At 35.4% G+C, this 19,931-nt stretch overlaps 2 protein-coding genes and 1 pseudogene across 2 annotated transcripts; 2 read left to right on the top strand and 1 right to left on the bottom strand.

The window, feature by feature from the left end:
- The first annotated feature begins 7,264 nt into the window (after window positions 1-7,264).
- LOC130967364 (uncharacterized) lies at window positions 7,265-8,803 on the top strand. The gene is made up of 3 exons (XM_057892182.1): window positions 7,265-7,696; window positions 7,787-7,835; window positions 7,997-8,803. The coding sequence occupies exons 1-3, from the start codon at window positions 7,578-7,580 to the stop codon at window positions 8,291-8,293; spliced, it is 465 nt and encodes a 154-aa protein (XP_057748165.1). The 5' UTR covers window positions 7,265-7,577; the 3' UTR covers window positions 8,294-8,803.
- An 848-nt stretch (window positions 8,804-9,651) lies between these two features.
- LOC130965977 (kinesin-like protein KIN-14D) lies at window positions 9,652-14,346 on the bottom strand (annotated as a pseudogene).
- Window positions 14,347-15,990: 1,644 nt separating this feature from the next.
- Window positions 15,991-19,340, top strand: LOC130965976 (uncharacterized). Its single transcript, XM_057890727.1, has 6 exons — window positions 15,991-16,089; window positions 16,612-16,797; window positions 16,860-17,095; window positions 17,180-18,421; window positions 18,521-18,764; window positions 19,026-19,340. Exons 1-6 carry the CDS (start codon window positions 15,991-15,993, stop codon window positions 19,338-19,340), a joined length of 2,322 nt encoding a protein of 773 aa, XP_057746710.1.
- Window positions 19,341-19,931: the final 591 nt, after the last annotated feature.

The raw sequence follows: 19,931 nt of genomic DNA, 5'->3' as shown, positions 1-19,931 counted from the left end.
TCAGGCAACGAAAGAAGTAAATCAATTAGACGTAGTAGTTTATTACCCTCGTAATTTTAATAAATTTGAAATTATTTTTCTATGCATATTTAGTTATTTACATATACAAAAGAGGACCTGATTCGATAATATCCCTTCTTAATATTTCTGAATTAAAGTAAAAAAAGTTGGGTTCTACAAATATATACAGATAATAAAATAATAATTACTTACTAATTAATTTTTATTTATTTAAATTTAATCTATTATAAAATTAAAAACCAGTAATTTAATGATAATATCATTGTTCCTTTTATGAGGTAAACATTTATTAAAAAATGATATTTTTTGTGTATTTATTTTGTATATATTTGTAATGATATAAAAAAAATAAAATTTTATCTTTTTTTTCACTTGTTTAAGAGATTTTTTAAATAAATAAATATTTTATTTATTAATATAGGTAATTTATAATTTTTCATTACTTTACTTATCTAATTTACAATGTAAACAAAATAAGACTGTGTATATCTTTTCGTTTACAATATAAACGAGATAAGACATGTGACAAAGTCCACGTATCACGTTTACACACGTGTTATGACTAGTAGCATATGACAGTCTTATTTCATTTACACTGTAAACGAGAATAGTCTAAGACATGCCTATATAAGTAACTCATTTACAGTGCTTGGATTGGCACTTTCTTTCCCCCCTTAACCTTCATTTTTCTCTTTATGGGACATTTTTTTGATATTTTTGACATACTCGAACGTTATGATGCTCGCAGATGCACAGAACGATAGCATTAACTGTCTAAATGCGACTTGGCACATTGCGGGAGCGATCAATTTTCAGGTTAATGTTGTTACTTTTATGTTTTTAATTTTAATGTTGAATATGCTAGAGAACTTGTTTTATTGGATATTTGTTGCAATGATGTTTGATAATTTTTTAAATGTTTGATTTTTAAGGTTAGTTCTGAAATGTAGAATAATTGTTTTTCGTTACTTTTTATATTTTTATTTCGAAATAAAAATTTTACAATTAAAATAAATTTGTTATTAAACTATTTTTTTCTTTTAACAGGGGACACGCCTACTACTCTTTAGGCGAGTGAGCCACACTCTTGCACTGCTGGACATCATTCTCCTTTACTTAAGGGAGGCTGGCTTTGGAGACACAGTGCAGCTTAGGGACTTTGTCTTTGACAACTCCTTGATTATTACATTCGTAGAGCGTTGGCGTCCAGAGACCCACATTTTTCACTTGCCTTGGGGTGAGTACACCATCACCCTACAGGATGTAACACCCTACTACACAGAGCTTTACGCTTAGGACGTAAATCAAAGGTGGTGAGGCGCTACGACCTCTAAAATAAAAATGCGTACATAGATATAGTTGAAAGAAGTTATAACTATGATCCTTGAAAAAGAAGTCAAGCAAAATTGAAACAGAAATCACGTCACTCACAAAAGATAAGCGTGGACGGATAAGCAAGATCGAAAGGAAAGCTAAAAGACCATAAGCATATATTAGAATTCCAAAATATAAATATCAAGCACCGAACTCAATTTGCGAAGCAAAGGTTGATATTCTAGACTCGTAAAACTGACAACCTGTTTCTCCTAGTCAACTTCTAAGAGGGACAAGCATAAAATACAAGATGGAGAATCTGTATACATATATAAACATAAATAAAGTACAACTCTAAGTCTCCAGAGTTCTTCGCTTCCATAAAGTCTCCGAATGCTCAGTAAGATACCTCATGACCTGCATCTGAAAACCACAATATATGTATAGAATGAGAACCAGGGGTTCTCAATATGGTAAAGGTGCCCAAGTACATAAGATATAAGGTCCCGAAATTAAAAGTCAGAGACAATCCTAGAACTCCAATACTCAGATTTAAATCTTAAAGTTTATAAATTGAAAACCATAAACAGGGTAGGTTATCTAAGGTTCTTATTTCTAACTCTTTTTTAACTTAAGCCCTAATTTCCGCCTTCCTCCAATCCTCCAAAATTCTGGTGCATAGACAAGCAATACAAACAAAGCAAACACAAGTAGGATACAGATACAGCAGGTAGCAAATATAGCAGGTAAGCATAATAATCACATAGGCAAGCCTAATTAATACACAATCAAACAAAACACACATATGCATATGATGTATGCCTGCCCTATGGCTGATGATATCATATGTCAGTTATATAGCCAATCTCGACATGTCCTGGTAGCTAACCGTGGATAGAAACACCCTTCGAGGAGCAAGAGGGACTGAGCCACAACCCCTCTTATTACTACCCGCTCAAGCCGGAGCAAGTGGAATAACCATTACTGCTGCTACTATCCAAGTGGGTGTTTATAAGCTCAACTTGGAGTAAGCGAAACGAACCACAATCCTTGCTACTACTCAGGTATCTTAAACATTGACTCGGAGCAAGCGGAACGAACTACAATCCTTGCCACTGCTCAGGTATCACAAACATGCATTCATTCAATCTTAATCAGATAAACTATTCTTCCATCGAAATTAACTAATACAAAACTTCCCAAAATTTCTCATAAAATTTCACAATACCTCCCCTAAAACTCGGACTTTGCCACCCTTCTCGAGTCCCATCCAAATCACTCACACAACCTATCCTCATCATCATTTACTATCAATATTATTTATCACATTCATTATTCATTTCAAAGCTCATCGTTATAATTCAATATCATTCATCAATCATTCTCATCATCATTATTCACAATAATTAATAATCAATCATTATGCATTTCAACCACACACTCAATAATTTCCAACAATGAGTCACTAAACCTCGACCTTTCATATCATACAATTTATCCTATGGTTATCTAGCCTATGTTTTCATAAAACATTATATATTATCTACGATAAACTAAAACCATACCTTGGCCGATTCCTTCCTAAGCCCAGAACACCTCAACTATCCACCGTTCCTTAAGCTCCAAAGCTCTAACTCCTCACCAATTGAATTTTCAACTCTCAGGATTCAATTCCAAGCATCCAATATCCACCAATTTAACTCCAATTCAACAAGATACACAATCATTACCCATGAGTCAAATGGACAAAATCCGGTGATTATCCACTACTAGAGTACCCCAAATTGTTTAGTAGCTTTCGTAGATAATTTCGAAACAGACGCATGGCCGCTAACGACTCGTCAATCAGAACTCCGAATTGAAAGTTATAGACGATTGAATTTCAAAGACGTTAGGTTTTCTTTCCCCCGTTTTCTCTCTTCTCCATTCAGCAACGTGAATTTCCTTTTCATTGAGGGAGAAGTGGCTCAAGCCACTTATAAGGAAGTGAACGGATTGGGCCTTGGGTCTGGTTTGAATCCGGTTCAATTGGTTTGGTCTGTTAGTCCGATTTTAGACTAAAATCTTTAAAATTAGTGTCAAAATTCATATTTTAATTATTTCTACTTCATGAAACTAAAAAAATTGATTTTCCAATTTCTTAAAATAATAATTAATTTATTAGTTAATTATTTACTAATTACTTTGGGTTTACACAAGACGTTGCATACCACCTTGGGTTACGCATTGACGGAGAGCCAGTGAGTGGATACTTGCGTGATTTTTACTCACGGATCTCTGTGCAATTACCTTTTACTTCGCCATCCAGATCTTTCTGTATGAGGACTTGAAGTGATAGCTTTGTCTAACTGCACTTTGTAAAATAGGTATACTAACTGATGGGTTGGCCTGTATGAGAGGCGAGATGACACTACAAATGAGATTGTTGTCTAACTGTCGATGATCTTAGGACATGGTGGGGGCTAAACAGGTGTGCACAACTCTAAATTTAAGCACCTCCTGAACAAAATAAATATATACGATAGGCATTTATAACAAAAATAGTCATGATAAATAAGAATATATACCACAATTGAACTTGACATTACCAATATTCAAGATTCTGTCGTAGGGTGACATGGAGACTCTAAGGATATCTTGCTGTCTTTTGTTTGCAACACACATAGTATTTTAGTGAATTCGAGTTCACAACTCTGTACTCATGTAATGATAGGGAAAAAATAAAAAATAATAATAATAATAAGAAAAAAAGAAGAAAAAGAAATAAGATATGAAACTCACATACTATTTATAATAAAAATATCTACTCTACCGTTTCTCATTTTCTACTTTCTCTTCCAGAACTCTCTCTTTTTTTTTTCTTTCATATCTTTCTTTTTTAAAATTCCTTCTACCTTTCTATTTTTTCTATCTTTTGTCCAGCAGTATTTTTACCCGCTTCATTGATCTTGTTTTTATTCTTTTATCATGTTTACAACACCTTATATATGCATCTTGCCTCATATCATCTATTTATTTTTTTACAACTCCATTAAAAAGTTTTAGTTTAGTAAATAAGAAAAAATTCTTCTATTTTTGAATTTCAATAATTATTAAAATTTTAAAATAACTCTTTTGACTCAATAATTACTCATATTGCTGACTTTGGATGAATGTATATATATGGGCACTAGAAAATTTGAATTAGGATTTAAATAGTTAAAAAATTTAGAACTTTTGTCAAATTAAACAATATTATATTAAATTAATAACATTATTAGCTTACATATATTATTATTGTGTTATTTCTAGAGTCGTAGAATTATTAGATATCAATGAGTGGTTTAGTAATACACTCAGAATTGTCTGCAAAATTATTTTCAGTTCATTTGCACCAACCATCAAATTGAGAGTAAACTTTATATCTATAATTATTTTAAATATACTTTATAATTATTTTTAATTGCATTTATGAACTTAGTATTTGAAGAATGTGATTTGATTACAATAATTGGTTCATTTTAATTAAATGATTATCTTATAAAAGTTATATTTTTAGAAAATACACGGGACTGTATATAATTTATTTTTTTGAAAATTTTGTAGCCGTAGAATATTTAATTTTATCAAACTATAAGCACATTTTGAAAATTTTAAAATATTTTTGGTTTATATATTTTTTTATATGTTGTAAATTTATGAATTGTGTTAAAAAGTTTTTATGATTTGAAATGAAATTATTCAAAACAGATTATTGATTTGATTTGGTTTAATGACTCGTGTTTGAAAAATTAAATAGTTTGTCTTACTTAAAATTAATATGATTTGAATTAATTTTGGAGATTGAAACTAAAAAACTGTAGTTAACGATGGTTTTGACTTAATCTAGATACATCTGACTCAGACCTCAACTAACAGGAGCGTTGCTAGCTTAACGTATAGGCTACACATTGAATCTGTTATATCGTACGTGCATAAAAGAAGAAATTTTTACTCTTAGAGTTGGAGCTGTCTATGTATATATTATTGTTTGATTTGATTTGACTTCTAGATTGAGTATTCCCTTATTGATTCACTTCATTCTATGATTTATAGTATATTATAAATAAAAATATATTTTTGATAATATTATTTATATGGTTTCATGTGAATTATAGATATGCTGTCTATTCACTGTGTTGTAAAACTCATCCTATCAATTTTCATATTTTTCAGTCACAGGTATCAATTCCAGTACCGTCCGCCAATTTTGTTGACAAGCAACTTTGAAGATAATGAGCTCTTTTGTCAAATTTGTAAATGTTTGTGCTCCATATTTCACAAGTAGGATCCTCTGTCATGTTAAACTATTTTGTATTGTCACATAATGTATAACTTATTTTTCTTAAACTACTTTTCATACTTCTAAGGTTATTAATAACAGTTGCAATTTCATTGTTTAATTTGGATACGGACTTGTCACGCTTGCTTAGGGACAATTTCTTTGAGCGTTGGTCATGACTCTTTTTGGGTCGAGACAATTCAACACTTCTTCAGATGTTGTAATTCTTCAAACCTTATAATATTGCCTTTCTGCTTTTGAATCTGTGTCCAACCTTAAACTCCACACTATTGTCTATGATGTAATTGTTCTCGCCCATATCGAAAAATGGAGTTTTCTTGTGCATTGCATCCAGATCGAATATATGATAATAATTGAGTACAACTGATAAGGCCGAAATTGGTTGCGGAATAGATAGAAGATACCAAACTAATGCGTCCACCGGGGTCTCCGGTACAAACTCCTCATCATCATCATCCTCAGAAGAATTATTATCGTTGTTATCGACAACATACTCATCATTAGACTCCTCACCATCCACATCCATGTCTACCGCTGGACTAGCACAATGCAGCAGTGATGGTGCAAGAGGTGGGTCATCCTAGACAAAATTCGAATAGTTAGATCCATTGCCACCAACATCACCAACATCCGCAGAAAGCTCCATCACTTATTCCGCCATAATTTTTTCGTGGATGTCAAAAATGAGGCACACATACTCATTGCCATGGAGCCAAAATAGATGAAACTGAAAAATCTCATTTTCTATTGGTGCTAACAACCTATACCTAACTCTTCCAACCTTTTTTGTCCCGCTAGTACTGATGTTCCTTAATATTAGATTATTTAGCTTAGACAAAGAATTTACTTTCTGCGTGCATAACAAAATAGGATTATCGCACTCAAATATCACTCTAGTGTCACTGTTTCTCATATGACAATTGCGATACACACTTACAACCACATATTTACTACCACTAGACATTTTTTCTCAAATTTGGAAGAAAAACAGAGAAAAAAAGAAGTAAAATATTTGTGGAGAATACAAATAGTTGCATATCATTTTATAACTGCTTGAAATTTGTCATACTATATCTCATTACAGTAAAAACATCGTAACTTGCATTTATTTTGTTTACAGTGTAAACAAAATACGTATTGATCATTATCTCCCACATATCATGTGTGCAATCGTGATACATGGACTTCGTCAAGTGTCTTATCGATAAGTAATAGAATGGTAAAAAACATTATAAATTACCAATATTGATAAATAAAATATTTATTTTATTTATTTAAAAACTTGTTTAATGTAAACATATTTTTTCATCTAATAATTATATTTGGATATAACATAAAAGTATTTATTTATTTATTATATTAAAAAATTTTTTTATGTAAATTTTACTTTTCTATTTTTTATTTTTATTATTAAAATTTTATCAAATATACAAAAAATAGAAAATAATTTTTATTAAAAATATATTTTTCATATTTTAATGACATACAAACAAGTTTTTTATGAGTTACTTTAATAAAAAAAATTAAAATATATACATAAAATTAGATTTGATGAGCTTATATAAAGGAAGGAAATGAAAGGGAGATGTTGGTTGTAGATCGTAGTTAGAGGCACAATAAATGCATGCACGTTGTGATCAACACATCTAACTTGGAATCTAAGGACAATGCAATTAACACTTGCACCTGCATCTGCCTCAAGAGAAACCCAATCACAAAGGGCAAAACAGAGAAAACATGTCAAAAATACAGAAATGAGAGCATCAACAGCACGTGTGGTGTGAATCCTATCTCCCAATAAAGTCCCCTCTTCTTGCTCTTATCTCCCTTCCCCTATCTATCCATCTATCTTGTTCTTGTTCTCACGTTCTCAGATTCAGAGAGTACCTTCTTTCTTTCCTTCTCTCTCTGCCAAGTGAAGATGATGAATAACTGCAGGTACCAACAGAGCTACGAGGACATGACTATGGGAATGGGAGGATCACTGCTTTGCCCTAAACCTCGTCGATTGCCTCTCTTCACCTGCCCCTCCCCCACCAGGTATGGTATCTCTATCTCCCCACCCTAAGATTAAACTAAATCAGTTGCTTTTCATTTTCAAAATTCTAACCGTCGCCTCAAATATTTCAGCTACCATTCACCTGCTCGAGCTGACCTTCTGGACATCATCCTCCCCAAGGTTAGCTTATTTCCTGCCTCAATCTTGAGATTCTGTGTTTCATTTATATGGCGAAATAAAGAGAGGGTTTCTTGATAGATTCACTAAATCAATCTTTAATCTGGTCATAGATTTTCTTATGTAGTGTTATTCCTTCTGATACCAAATATCTCTTCTTCCAGGGAGGCTGCTACCCAGAAAGAACCGGGGATCTGGTGGAAGTGGCGGCGGCGTCGCCACCGTTTTTCTGCGGATCTCCACCAAGCAGGGCCTCGAACCCTGTAATACAGGATGAACAATTTGGTAATAATGGGAATTTTAGTCCATTTACCATGCCATCCTCTTCTCCATCATCTTCATCGGCTCCGAGAAGCTGTGTTCCCATGAAATTTGGCCACGCTCCGGCTGCCGTCAGGATTGTAGGTTTTGAGTCTCTTAGCAGAGATAGGAGCAACTGCAGCATCTCTGCGGTAGCGTAAACCATTTTTGAAAGGTAAAGAACAAAAAAAAGGAGAAAAAGGGTGATTCCAATAGTCTAATAACCAGGAAGCAGAGAAAAGGTAGAGGATTTTAAATCAACCAAGTTGAAATTAGCAGAGGAGATTCTTTTTGTTTGTTTTTTTTTTTTTTTGGAAAGAGGAGCTAATCTTTATTCAGTGTTGTTTAGTGTGAATTACATGTATATATTGGTCCATGAAAGTTTCTGTTTATTAGTAATGTCATGTATAAATGAGAAAAGGAGGGTTTTCATCTTCCTTGGATGAATAAGAAGAGGTCAATGCAGAGAGAAGAAGAAAAAGGGAAGCAAAATCCTTGTTCTTGTTCTTCTAGTTTCTTTTTCTCCCTTGTTAGGCTTTATGGAGACTCTGTAATTGGGCTGTGTCTGCGAGTCACATCCTCCTACTTTTGTGATTGTAATTCGGAGGAAATTGAGAATTAATCTTTGAAATTTGTGTGTATATTATTATGCTTTTTGATTGTTTGGGAAAGTGTTGCCTGTTTGATATGATAACCTAACCTTAAAGAGTTGAGTTGTGTATACAAAGTAATCTACCACTGAAAAAGGTAAGAGCGCATATGATGGTCAGATTTTAGGGGGATTTGTCTTGTATTATAATGTAATGGATTTTCTGGAATGAGAGACAGGGGTAGGACGAGCCAGCTAGTGGGAATGTAATGTGCATGTGAGTATGTCGCAAACACAAGTAAAGCGTTTACGGCAACCGACAACAAGTGTGCATATTTTTGTTTCAGTGGTTAGTGGTTGAGACATCATGAATTTAAATTAGGGCCCTCGTGACCTCAGTTTTGTTGATTAATTTGCAACTTGGAAGCTTATAATAATAATAAAATCCCTGAAATAAAGGACTCCAAACCCAGCTGGGATTCGCAAGATGGCAAAATTGTCAATTCAATAAACAAAACAAAAAAAAAAAAACACAAAAACGAAACGAAAGTATTGTAATTTGCTTGTCCAAGCATCTCATTTTTTTATTTTCTTTTAAGAAATGAGTGTACGATTCAAGAATGTAGTTATTGAAACGCCAATAATTGCGCTGTAGGACTCTCAAAGGATCAATGTGTTTGCAAAATTGTAAGAGAAGAGGTTTTCTCCAAGATCAAGGGTGCGCAGGTTGAGAATCGAACTTGTAAGTTATTTGTCACTCGTACCGTAGCATTTTATGCTTCCCGTTTAAAGTCGCCTCTGAATTAGTCAATGGAATATATGATATAATATATAATTGGTCACTACACTCTTGAGTGTTATAGATAGATATATATTTACAATTGCAATATGCGCGTAGGATAGTGAAAAAGAATATACATATAATGGTAACTAGCGTGTGGCTGTTACTGCCACCGTTTTGAACCTGGTTGTCTTAGGTGGCCAATACTGGCGCTTTTCCTTATACCTGAAATGAAATTTGTGAATAAAGTTGAGAGACAAGTATGCGAGGAAGAAAATGGAGAGTTGCAAGTTTAGTTTGAGACTTTGAGTTTGACATACCCACCTGGAGCTGGTGACATCTTAGGAGGGTCCCTTTGTGTTTTCGTGGGAGATGGGACTCGGACTGATGCTTTCTTCATCGATTGAACGCTTCTTTGTAATGTTTTCGGTCTGCATAATAAAACAAGAAGAAGTCAACACTATCATTTCTGAACTTGATATATATATAATTCTTTAGCACTACTCACTTGTCCATCTTATCTGATGATTTTGAGCTTTCAGAACCATAACCATAATCAGAATTATTGTTGGATCTTTCATCAAAGTCTGCATCTGTGTAACTCCAGCTTTCCCGAGGAGTTTTGTCTCCTCCAATAGAGGATTTCGTTCGTCGGAGAGATTCATCCCTCGGACTTCTGCTTGTGCTTGGTCTTTGGAGTTGCTTAAAGTGAAGTAATTGTAGCCGCTCAATCTCCTCGTCTTTTTTCGACACACTGTTCTTCAGAGAAGCCACCTGTTCCATTAATTCTTTCACATCCTTGCTCTCTTTATTACTTCGTGCAGCTCCTAACTCAATTCCAGAAACCCTTTCAGCAAACTTGAGAGTACTCATTGTTTCGGAATACGAATTTACGTCGGAGTTGATTTGGATAAACATGAGCGTCTTTGCGTGACCACCAAGAGAAGCTTGGAGTAGCTGAGTGAGCTTGCTGTTTCTATATGGCACATGAGAGCTCTTTTGGGAGAGGGAAAAGATCACATCTCCAAATGCAGACAGTGATTTGTTTATATGTTGTGCCTCCCTAAGCCTATCTCCGGTTACTTCAGACCGATCTACCCTTTCGCTTCCTGCCAAATCCACCAAATGAAGATTACCAACCAGTGTGGAACCCGAGTTCAAATCTTTCCCTCGAACATGAATCGTCACCACACTGTGTGAACGGCTACTTCTTTCATTCATTGCAGTAGCGCTTATGGCTCTATTTTTCAGTCCAATGTCCATTAGCTTAATCACATCTGAAGGCGCATTAACATGGAACATGCTTGCATCAGGCACTGCCAATCCCTCTGGCTGCGAGTGAGTAAGTATCCCAAGTGTGTGCAAATCAAGGAAACAACACTCGCGTAATAAATCAAAATATATATTATTTGCGTCTTCTTTTAAATATATATGCATATATATAAAGAAAAAGGATATCTTTGTCTAGGAGAATGATCATTTAATAACAAATCGCGCACTTGCTCATTGTATATCTCAACCATTTGAACTCCGATCTCATACTCAATGGAGCTCGTTCTACTTGTGGAAAGTCTGAAAAGATCATTCAGAGCCCGATAATTAACACCAAGATTCTCGCTAGTTGCTCCGGTTGGACCAGTCTAACAAAAGTTTCCATTGTATAGAATCAGAACGAAATTCCTTCAATTATGTAGCATTAAATTAACATGTGCGGGGAAGGTTCATACCATTGTGTAAGTTTTCCCTGAACCAGTTTGACCGTAAGCAAATATGCATACATTATATCCATCAAGAACTGATCTTGTAAGTGCCTGTATGTCGGCGTATACATCCGCTGCATCATTCAAACAGCATCGATCATCAGAATGTGAACAATGCAACTCAATAGAAAACCCTGAGTATACAGAATTGAACCTTGAGTTGCCTCAGGCCCGAAAACCTTGTTAAATTTGAATGACCGGAGAGCATCTTTCCCTTGCTTAGAGGGATTTGCCACAACCAAATTATCCTCTCCAATGTGTTCTATAATGGACTGTTTTTCTTTGGCCCCAGCAGTAAATGGTTTAATGCGACAATACACTCTGATGTTTCCTGCATCCAAAAAGAAAGAAATTATGTGAATTCCCTATTCGCCTACATTGGATGATCCCTAATAAAAGTAGCAAAGATAATGGCACCTTTTAATTCTTGGATTTCATTGAACAATTTTCGATTTTCAGCCACAACAACCTGATAGTTCTCGGCTGCATGCGCCAGTGATTTAAGATTTACACCTGAGCGGTTTAAAATAAAATGATTAACAGCTTCTTGTTAACCAAAGTGTAAAATAAAATAGGAAGAGTGAGCGCTAACATGACATGGGAACAACAGAACATACCTAATTGATTACACTCCTCTGCATAAACCTTTTGCTCTTGCATAACATCTTGCTTAATGGACTCCCAAGATAATTTCATTTTCTGCAAGTTTTCAAAAATTTGCACACAAGATTATAATGCTTAGCATCGTGAATATCATATTTGACATTAATACATTTGTAAGCGTACCTCTAGGTTACTAGATTGAAAATTTACAACGTTTAGCATCTGGTTCTTTTTCAAGTTCCACTTGTTATATTTTGAAACATAAGAAGACTCAAGCTCTTTACACTTATTGCGCCATTCTTCTAATTGCTGCTCATATGCTTTAGTTTTCTGTTCTATTTCTGCTTTAGCTTCCATAGCCTCTACTTCTAATCGTGAGCATTTTAATTCAAGTGCTTTTTTGCTTGTTTCTAAATCTTCCGTCAATGCTGAAATTTCCAAAATTTTGTCCTCCTGCTTTTTCATGGACCTTTCAAAATCCCTGTCATCAGGCTTATTTTCTTCCACTGCGAACTTCTCAGCCTGCACTTAACACGAATATGCGAATGAAAACCTCTTTTCTAAGAGGTGTATATGTTGCTAATCACGCAAAGTAAGAAAACATTACTTTTCGCAGATGAAGCTGGCTAGCAATGATCTGTTATACAAAGTTCCCTCTGATAAATAGAAACTCTAACAAATTTGAAAAGAATTTAAAAGGGATACAGTTCTGACATAACGAGTACTAGACAGAGTTACTTATGATACCTCATCCTCTTCTATATTATTTCCAGTCGCAAGCGCCTCAAGTACTCTAATTCTGGATTGATACTTTTCTTCACGAACCTTGAAAAGATTGCTTTGCTGATGGCACAGGACAGGGCAAGAAAGTGATATGATGAAATCAATGCAGAAAGAAAAACAAGTCAAAGTAGTAATGAGTGTATTTGGCATACAGTTCTTGAATGTTCTGCTTGGGCTGACATGCGGCGCTCAAGCTCCTGGGAAACTTTTCTCAACAAGCAGGCGACGCGCTGAATAACAATCATAAATATTAATGAATGAACGAAACGAGCGATGTGCAACACAAACCAGAAATCTGTTAAGGCCATACATACATAAGGCATTTCACCATTTCGTTTTTCAACGGTTTCTTCAAGAATACCATTCACAACACCCAGAAGTGACTGAGTTGGTGCATTCTGCAACATCAGATACTGCAACATATGAATGATGTTGTATTACATTCATACCAACGTGCAAATGTGGATTGAACTCACGTCTAAACTGACTGATTTGACCATTTCTGATATTTTTGTTGGAGAAAGATCTGCATAACTTTCTTCTTTCCCTTGAAACACCTCAAACCCCTCGTGGAACTTGTGACCCTGGTGCAGTAATGAAGTTGGTGACTCTGCAATGAGTAACACTTGATGAATTGCAGGATAGCAGATACATATCTCAGGATGGAGACTCATGTATAGTTATCTTAATGTGAAGTTAATAGCTAAGAACCATTAGACAATTTGATATATTTAACTAAAACTGTTATCTAACAGTTTTCAACTATCAAATTTATGCGAAGACAACTGCATGCAAGTTTTATGTCTTAGGAGATATGTTTTTCCCACCTGTCAAGAATGGGCTACTCAGGGAACGATGGTGCTTTGTGGTCGTCTCGGATGATGGTGGAAATGGAACACTGGGAGCTGTAATCCCGTGAGGGCTTCCTACTTTGGAATTAGTGGTAGAAGAATTGTTATCCCAGAAAACATTCTGCAAACTCTTTGCTCGGAGTGATAACAAGCAATCCACAACGACCTTCATGGATCCCTACACAAATACCAATTACATCAACATTTATGCTGTCCTGTATATAAGATCTATGCTAAGAAGTGAGAATGCAGGTGTCTTATACCTTCTCCAGGTCTGATATTGAAAACTGAGGCAATCCCAATCCATCCATAGCTTTCAGAAACGATTTTAGATTTTCTTCATGATCAAACTCACTAACCTACAAAAGGGAAGCTAAGCCAAACTGAGAGAGAGGTAACATCTAAAATCAATAGTTAATGCTAATTAATTCCCGCTTAAAAAAATTAGTATTACCACCGGGACGGAACCTGGGCGAAGCTTGTTCAGTATCTGACACAAAACGATACCATCCCTCAAGCATGCTCTTAAGACATCGTCCGTGATATTTATCGGTAAGTTCAGTGAAGGAAGAAGGGTAGATATCCATTGAACCAAAAGCAATCGATGTTTCGCTGAAAATAATTAATAATGTTCAAGTAATAAAACCTTGAGCTGAGGAGTACATCAAATGCAAATTATTAGTAATTACTAAGAAGGGGTTAAGTCCCATCTTCCATCGATCATACCTTCAACCTCGCCATGAATAGAGACTATAAAACCATTTTTACAAATTCCAGTAGAAATGGGCTTTGGGCTGCCCATTTCTTTGGATTCTGTATTGTGGTTCTCTGATGTGGAATTATTCATTACTAGCTATGTCCCTGGAGGAACAATCAACCTCAGATTTTCATTGAGCCATGTTTCAACCAAATTCGCAAGGAATCGTCACATTTCCTGTAAAGCTCTCCAAAGCTGAAATTAATATCCAATCCATCCCCAACCGAAGTTGAAGTTAGAACTTAGAATCACGGTAGTGTAAACTAATTATATCACAGAATGCAACGCAATGTAAACAAGACAAACTATCTAATAGAGGGCATTTTATCAATCAATCAAATAAGCAGATCGAGGGCCAGAAAATGTGTCATCTATTTAACAGAAAAAGCAAAAATCTTAATGCAACTATAATTAATTGGATTGAGGGATGAGCACATGCCATCATCTTCCCAAAGAAGAAATATTGAGAAGCTGGTCACGGAAGGCCGGTGCTGAAGAAAACAAATTTATTGTGCATGCGATATGGATGCCGAAATCCAACGCTACATGTTAAATTTCAAAGATTTCATTATAACTTTAATTTAATTTTCATAACAATTTCCCATTGCCATTTAACAGGATCCCGGAGAACCAAAAAGCAAGAGGAAAAAAAAAAAAGAAGAGAAGAGAGTCAAAAGAGGAGATCGAGTCCATTCAATTACCAGATTTTTACAAATTAATTCATCACATATAATTTTTTTTTTTGTTATCTATTGTTGAGGAATGTTACGTGCGTTACGTTGGTGGGAAAGTGCGAAAAGAGAGAGCGGGAAAGAGAAGATCAGAATAGTGGCGGGAGAATAGGCGAGGAAGTCTCTCTCTGTACCAGCGCCACACAACCAACCGCCAAACCACGCAACTTATGCACGCATGCCACGTGTCAAACGCTACTTTTCTGTTGTCGTTGCTAAGACCTTCTTCCTTTCCTCAAAGAAACAGTCTTCGATCTTGGACTCCATTCTTACTTGCTATTTTAACGAGTCATATGCAGAAATAAAAAAAAAGAGTATACCAAAAAAAAAAAAAGAAAAAAACTGTTAATGCCTTTTATTGAGTCATGTGAATGCACATCTTATTTTGTATATACTATGTACTATAGCATAATTCATAATCTTGGACATATGGACATTTCGTCTTCTGTTTGTTTCATTCTTTATTCTTTTTGGTTAACATTCTATCTGTTGTTAGCCAAATATATTTTCTTTTCAACTGTTTAACTTTCATGAAATTATAACAGAATTTCTACAAATAAGTAATAATACAAGAATTTAAAAGAGTTTTACATATAAGTAATTAATTTTTATATTTAAAACTAAAAAATCATCTAACCATATAAATATGATTTTTTTTGGTGACTAACCGTATAAATATGATTAGTTCACCATATAAAATTCTTTACGCTGCATTAAAATTAAGTTCAAAATGCAATATGTTATAGTGATTTTTTGATATTCCATTGAATTGACATTCATCAACAGCCTAAAGTTTGGGGATTTTGTTCAAAATCTAAATTGAGAGTAGAATATACTCTCATCTTATAGGTACCAATCAAAGAAGCGGACCAAAAAAAAAAAGGGGTTTAAAGGCATTTTTATGAGCAAACATTGTAAAAAAATATGTTAAATACATATACATTTTATACTGAAATCTTATGTCGGCTTCACTCTGATTATTGTCCTATTTTATTAAGGTGCCATGGTATTTCTCAGCCAAAGGGAGATAGGTCATTCCGTTTCCAAGCTGCCTGGAGAACTCACCCTTCCTTCAAGCAAGTTGTACAAAATGCATGGAGTGGTAATAATCAATTAATCATAGTATCCTTACAAATTTAAATGTTGTTAAGCAAGGGTCCTTGGACTTTAATGCTAAGGTCTTTGGTAATATTTTTGCTAAGAAGAAGAATTTAGAGAATTGGATCAGCGCCATTCAAAAGAGGTTGGAGGTGATTGATGTTCTTTCATTAAAGATTAAAGAAAAGGAACTTAATGAAGATTATAACCGCATCTTGCTTCAGGAGGAGTTGTTTTGTTTCAAAAGTCAAGAGAACAATGGGTGTGGTTTGGTGACAGAAACACCAAGTTTTTCCACCTTCAAACGTTGGTTCGCAGGAGATATAATAAGATTAACGGGCTATTTATTTCTGATGGTTCCTGGTCTACAGATTCAGAAATTCTTCAACAAGAATCCACTTCTTTATTTAAGAATCTCTTTTGTTCTACGGAGGAGGTAGAAGTGGATTGCTTGGGAGACGTTACTTTGCCTTGCCTTAGTGCTGAAGCTTGTGAGACACTTACTGCTCCAGTGACTCTTGCTTAGGTTAAAGCAGCAGTGTTTAGCACGAACTCCTTTAAGGCTCCAGGTCCGAATGGCTTTCAGACTTATTTCTTTAAGGAGTATTGGAAAATTGTAGGAGTGGATATTTGGCAGCTTGTGGAAAGTGCTTTCAGGGGTAATCTTATTGATACAAGAATCATGGAGACTCTTATTGTGCTTATCCCGAAGGTAGATGTTCCATCTTATTTCAAGGATTTTTGCCTATTAGTCTATGTAATGTGGTCTATAAGGTCATCACAAAGGTTCTTGTTAATCGCCTTCGACCTTTCTTGACAGAGATTATCGGTCCTCTTCAAAGTGGGTTTATCCCAGGGAGGGACGCCCCCGACAATATAATCATTGCTCAAGAGATTCTACACTACATGAAACAGACCAAGTCCCGTAAAGGAACTCTTGCTTTTAAAATAGAGTTGGAAAAAGCTTATGACAGGATTGATTGGCGGTTCCTAGAGCATACTTTGGGCAAGTTTGGTTTTCCTTCAGCTACTATCAGATTAGTTATGACCTGTGTTCGAGCTTCCTCATTGACTTTATTATAGAATGGAAATAGATTAGACAGTTTTGCTCCTAGAAGAGGCCTTCGACAGGGAGACCCCATGTCTTCCTACCTTTTCGTTTTATGTATGGAGCGCCTAGCTGGGTACATTGCTAATCAGGTTGATTCGGGCCTTTGGGATCCAGTGGCAGTGACTAGGGGTGGTCATAGAATTTCTCATCTTATATTTGCAGACGATCTTCTTCTTTTTTGTAAAGCGCGAAAATCTCAGGTAGTATGTGTTATGCATGCCCTCCAAAGCTTCTGTAGAGCATCGGGGATGAAGATTAATTTGGACAAATCAAAGGCCCTGTGCTCTAAGAATGTCAATAATAGAAGGAAGGAGCTTTTCACTGGTGTCTCTTCTATCCGTTTTACCCAAGACTTGGGTAAATATCTTGGAGTTAATCTTCACCATGCCAGAGTTACTAGAGCCTCTTTTAATGGTATTGTGGATAAGATCAAAGATAGGCTGGCTAACTGGAAGGGCAGACTTCTCAATAGAGCCAGCAGGTTTTATCTCATTAATTCAGTAGCAGCTTCCATTCCAACTTATCGAATACAGGTATCTTTGTTCCCTTCCTCTGTATCTGATAAGATTACTTCTATGATGCGGCTTTTCCTATGGAAAGGAACGGTTGATGGAAGGGGTTTAAGTCTGACAAATTGGAATACAGTTGTCACCCCAAAGAAATTTGGTGGGCTTGGCATTAGAGATACGGCTTGCACTAATGTTGCTCTAATAGGAAAGCTAATTTGGCAGCTCTTTAACTGTCCGGAGAAGTTTTGGGTCCAACTGATTTTTCATAAATATCTCAAAAAGTTTGATACTAGTCTCTTCATGCCTCCCAGAAATGCATCTCATGTATGGAGGAGTATTTGCAAGGCCTTTAATCTTTTAAGAGATGATTTCACATGGAATATTGGTCCTCTTAACCAATCTTTTTGGTTTGGAAAATGGAGGATGGAAGGTCCCTTGGCCAAGGAAATGCCGTATGTTCATATTTCTGATTTTGAGTGTAATATCAGTGATTTTTGGGAGGATGGACAGTGGAAGCTTGAGAGGTGCCATACTCCCTTACCTGACCTTGTTAAACAGAGTATTCTTTCGTATAATCCAGATTGTCAAATGGGTGAAGGGGCTGGTTGGAGGTGGTCAGCAACTCCTTCCAATATTTATTCTTCTAGAAATGGCTACTTGTGGCTTTGTAAGCGTGTTTTCGGTTGGGAGGAGCAGACCAATTGGCTTTGGTTATGGTAGACCCGAGTTCCCAAAAAGTACAAAATTTTCATTTGGCTATGTATTCATAATGCAATTTCCACAACTGCTTTTCGATTTCATAGAGGTTTGGGCAGCTCTGATTTGTGCCCTCAGTGTAATGCTGAATCTGAAACGATTTCTCACTGTCTTCTTGAGTGCCCCAAGGCCAAAGCTATCTGGCATAGTTTGAATTTGGAAGTTCACGGTCAACAGTTAGATTGCTGGTTGCGCAGTGATATGAATTCCAATGCCTTCCTCTTCTCGGTGACTATTTGGTGGATTTGGAGGGATCTTAACAATGATGTTTTTAATCCAGCTAATCCATGGAGAATGGATAAGGTTATAGCTCTCATTCATGCTTCTCAATTTGAACTTCATAAGTTCTTATCTATACATCATGTGTCTACTCCTTCTTATTTGCTACTTTCTTGGTCTCCTCCTACCCAATTTTTGGTTAAAGTAAACTGTGATGTTAGTATATTTGGTGAATCTGTTGGTTTTGGGTGTGTATTGCGTGATTATAATGGCTCTTGGTTGCGCAGTTGTGCTGGTTCTTTACCACATGCTACTATTCTTCGAAGCGAGCTTTTTGCAATTTAGAGAGGGCTAATTCTAGCATGGGAAGTTGGTTTTAGAGAGGTCACTTGCGAGACGGATTGTTTGGATGCTTTTATCCTTGTTAATGATAGAAACAACCAAGTGCCAAGTTCTGATAATGATTTGGTAACTAAAATCAAAGAGGTCTTACGCTGGAATTGGAGAGTAGAAGTCAATCTAATTCAAAGAGATGCCAACCAAGTTGCTGATGCTTTAGCTAAATATGCAGCATCTAATTACATACAGCAATTGGAATGGAATGAGCCTTGGGAAGATTTAAAAGTGTTGTTGCAACGGGACTACGTCCCTAGTGTTTAGTGTGTTTTCTTTGTTTCTTCTTATCCTTAGACACAAAAAAATACTTTGAAAAGAAGGTTATTTCTATAGTAAAATTCCAATGTGTCATTCTTTATGTTCATTCTAAGTTTTTATTAAGATATCAATATTTTCACTCTTCATTCATCATGACCCTTATTAACATACTACTCCTATATGAAACCATTCTCATTACACTTCACATCTCATGACCATGTCAAGTTTTTCTATCCTATTTATAAGCTTGCTTTACATGTACACACTTTTCGGAAATTTCAATTTTTATAATTTTAAATTCAAATTCAAAATTAAGAAAGGAGATTTCTCCATTCTCTATTTCCAGTTTTTTCTCTTCCTCCTCAAAATTAAAAAAGAGATTCTCTCTATTATTTTTTTCTCTTCCGTACACTTATTCTTTTTTTCTTTAATTCTTATTGGTCTCCTTTGTCACTTTCTTGAGACACACTCCCACTATCAGGCGGAGGCATGAAGCTTTGTAGGAGATATGCTTCAATCACAGATTTATAATGCTTTGTGATGACGAGTTATGTATGTTCCTTATTATTTGATCTAATGTATATCTTCTAATGTTGG

The sequence above is a fragment of the Arachis stenosperma genome, chromosome 3 (assembly GCF_014773155.1).
Source record: "Arachis stenosperma cultivar V10309 chromosome 3, arast.V10309.gnm1.PFL2, whole genome shotgun sequence".
NCBI lineage: Eukaryota > Viridiplantae > Streptophyta > Magnoliopsida > Fabales > Fabaceae > Arachis > Arachis stenosperma.
This window is presented reverse-complemented; position numbering and strand designations above follow the sequence as displayed.

What these genes read in the sequence shown, in the direction of transcription:
- LOC130967364 (XM_057892182.1), top strand. Translation starts at nt 7,578, where the DNA reads ATGATGAATAACTGCAGGTACCAACAGAGCTACGAGGACATGACTATG. An exon ending in ACCTGCCCCTCCCCCACCAG is followed by an intron (nt 7,697 to 7,786) that starts GTATGGTATCTC and finishes CAAATATTTCAG; the next exon opens with CTACCATTCACCTGCTCGAG. An exon ending in TGGACATCATCCTCCCCAAG is followed by an intron (nt 7,836 to 7,996) that starts GTTAGCTTATTT and finishes CTCTTCTTCCAG; the next exon opens with GGAGGCTGCTACCCAGAAAG.
- LOC130965976 (XM_057890727.1), top strand. Translation starts at nt 15,991, where the DNA reads ATGGTATTTCTCAGCCAAAGGGAGATAGGTCATTCCGTTTCCAAGCTG. An exon ending in CTAGAGCATACTTTGGGCAA is followed by an intron (nt 17,096 to 17,179) that starts GTTTGGTTTTCC and finishes GAATGGAAATAG; the next exon opens with ATTAGACAGTTTTGCTCCTA. An exon ending in ATCCATGGAGAATGGATAAG is followed by an intron (nt 18,765 to 19,025) that starts GTTATAGCTCTC and finishes TTTGCAATTTAG; the next exon opens with AGAGGGCTAATTCTAGCATG.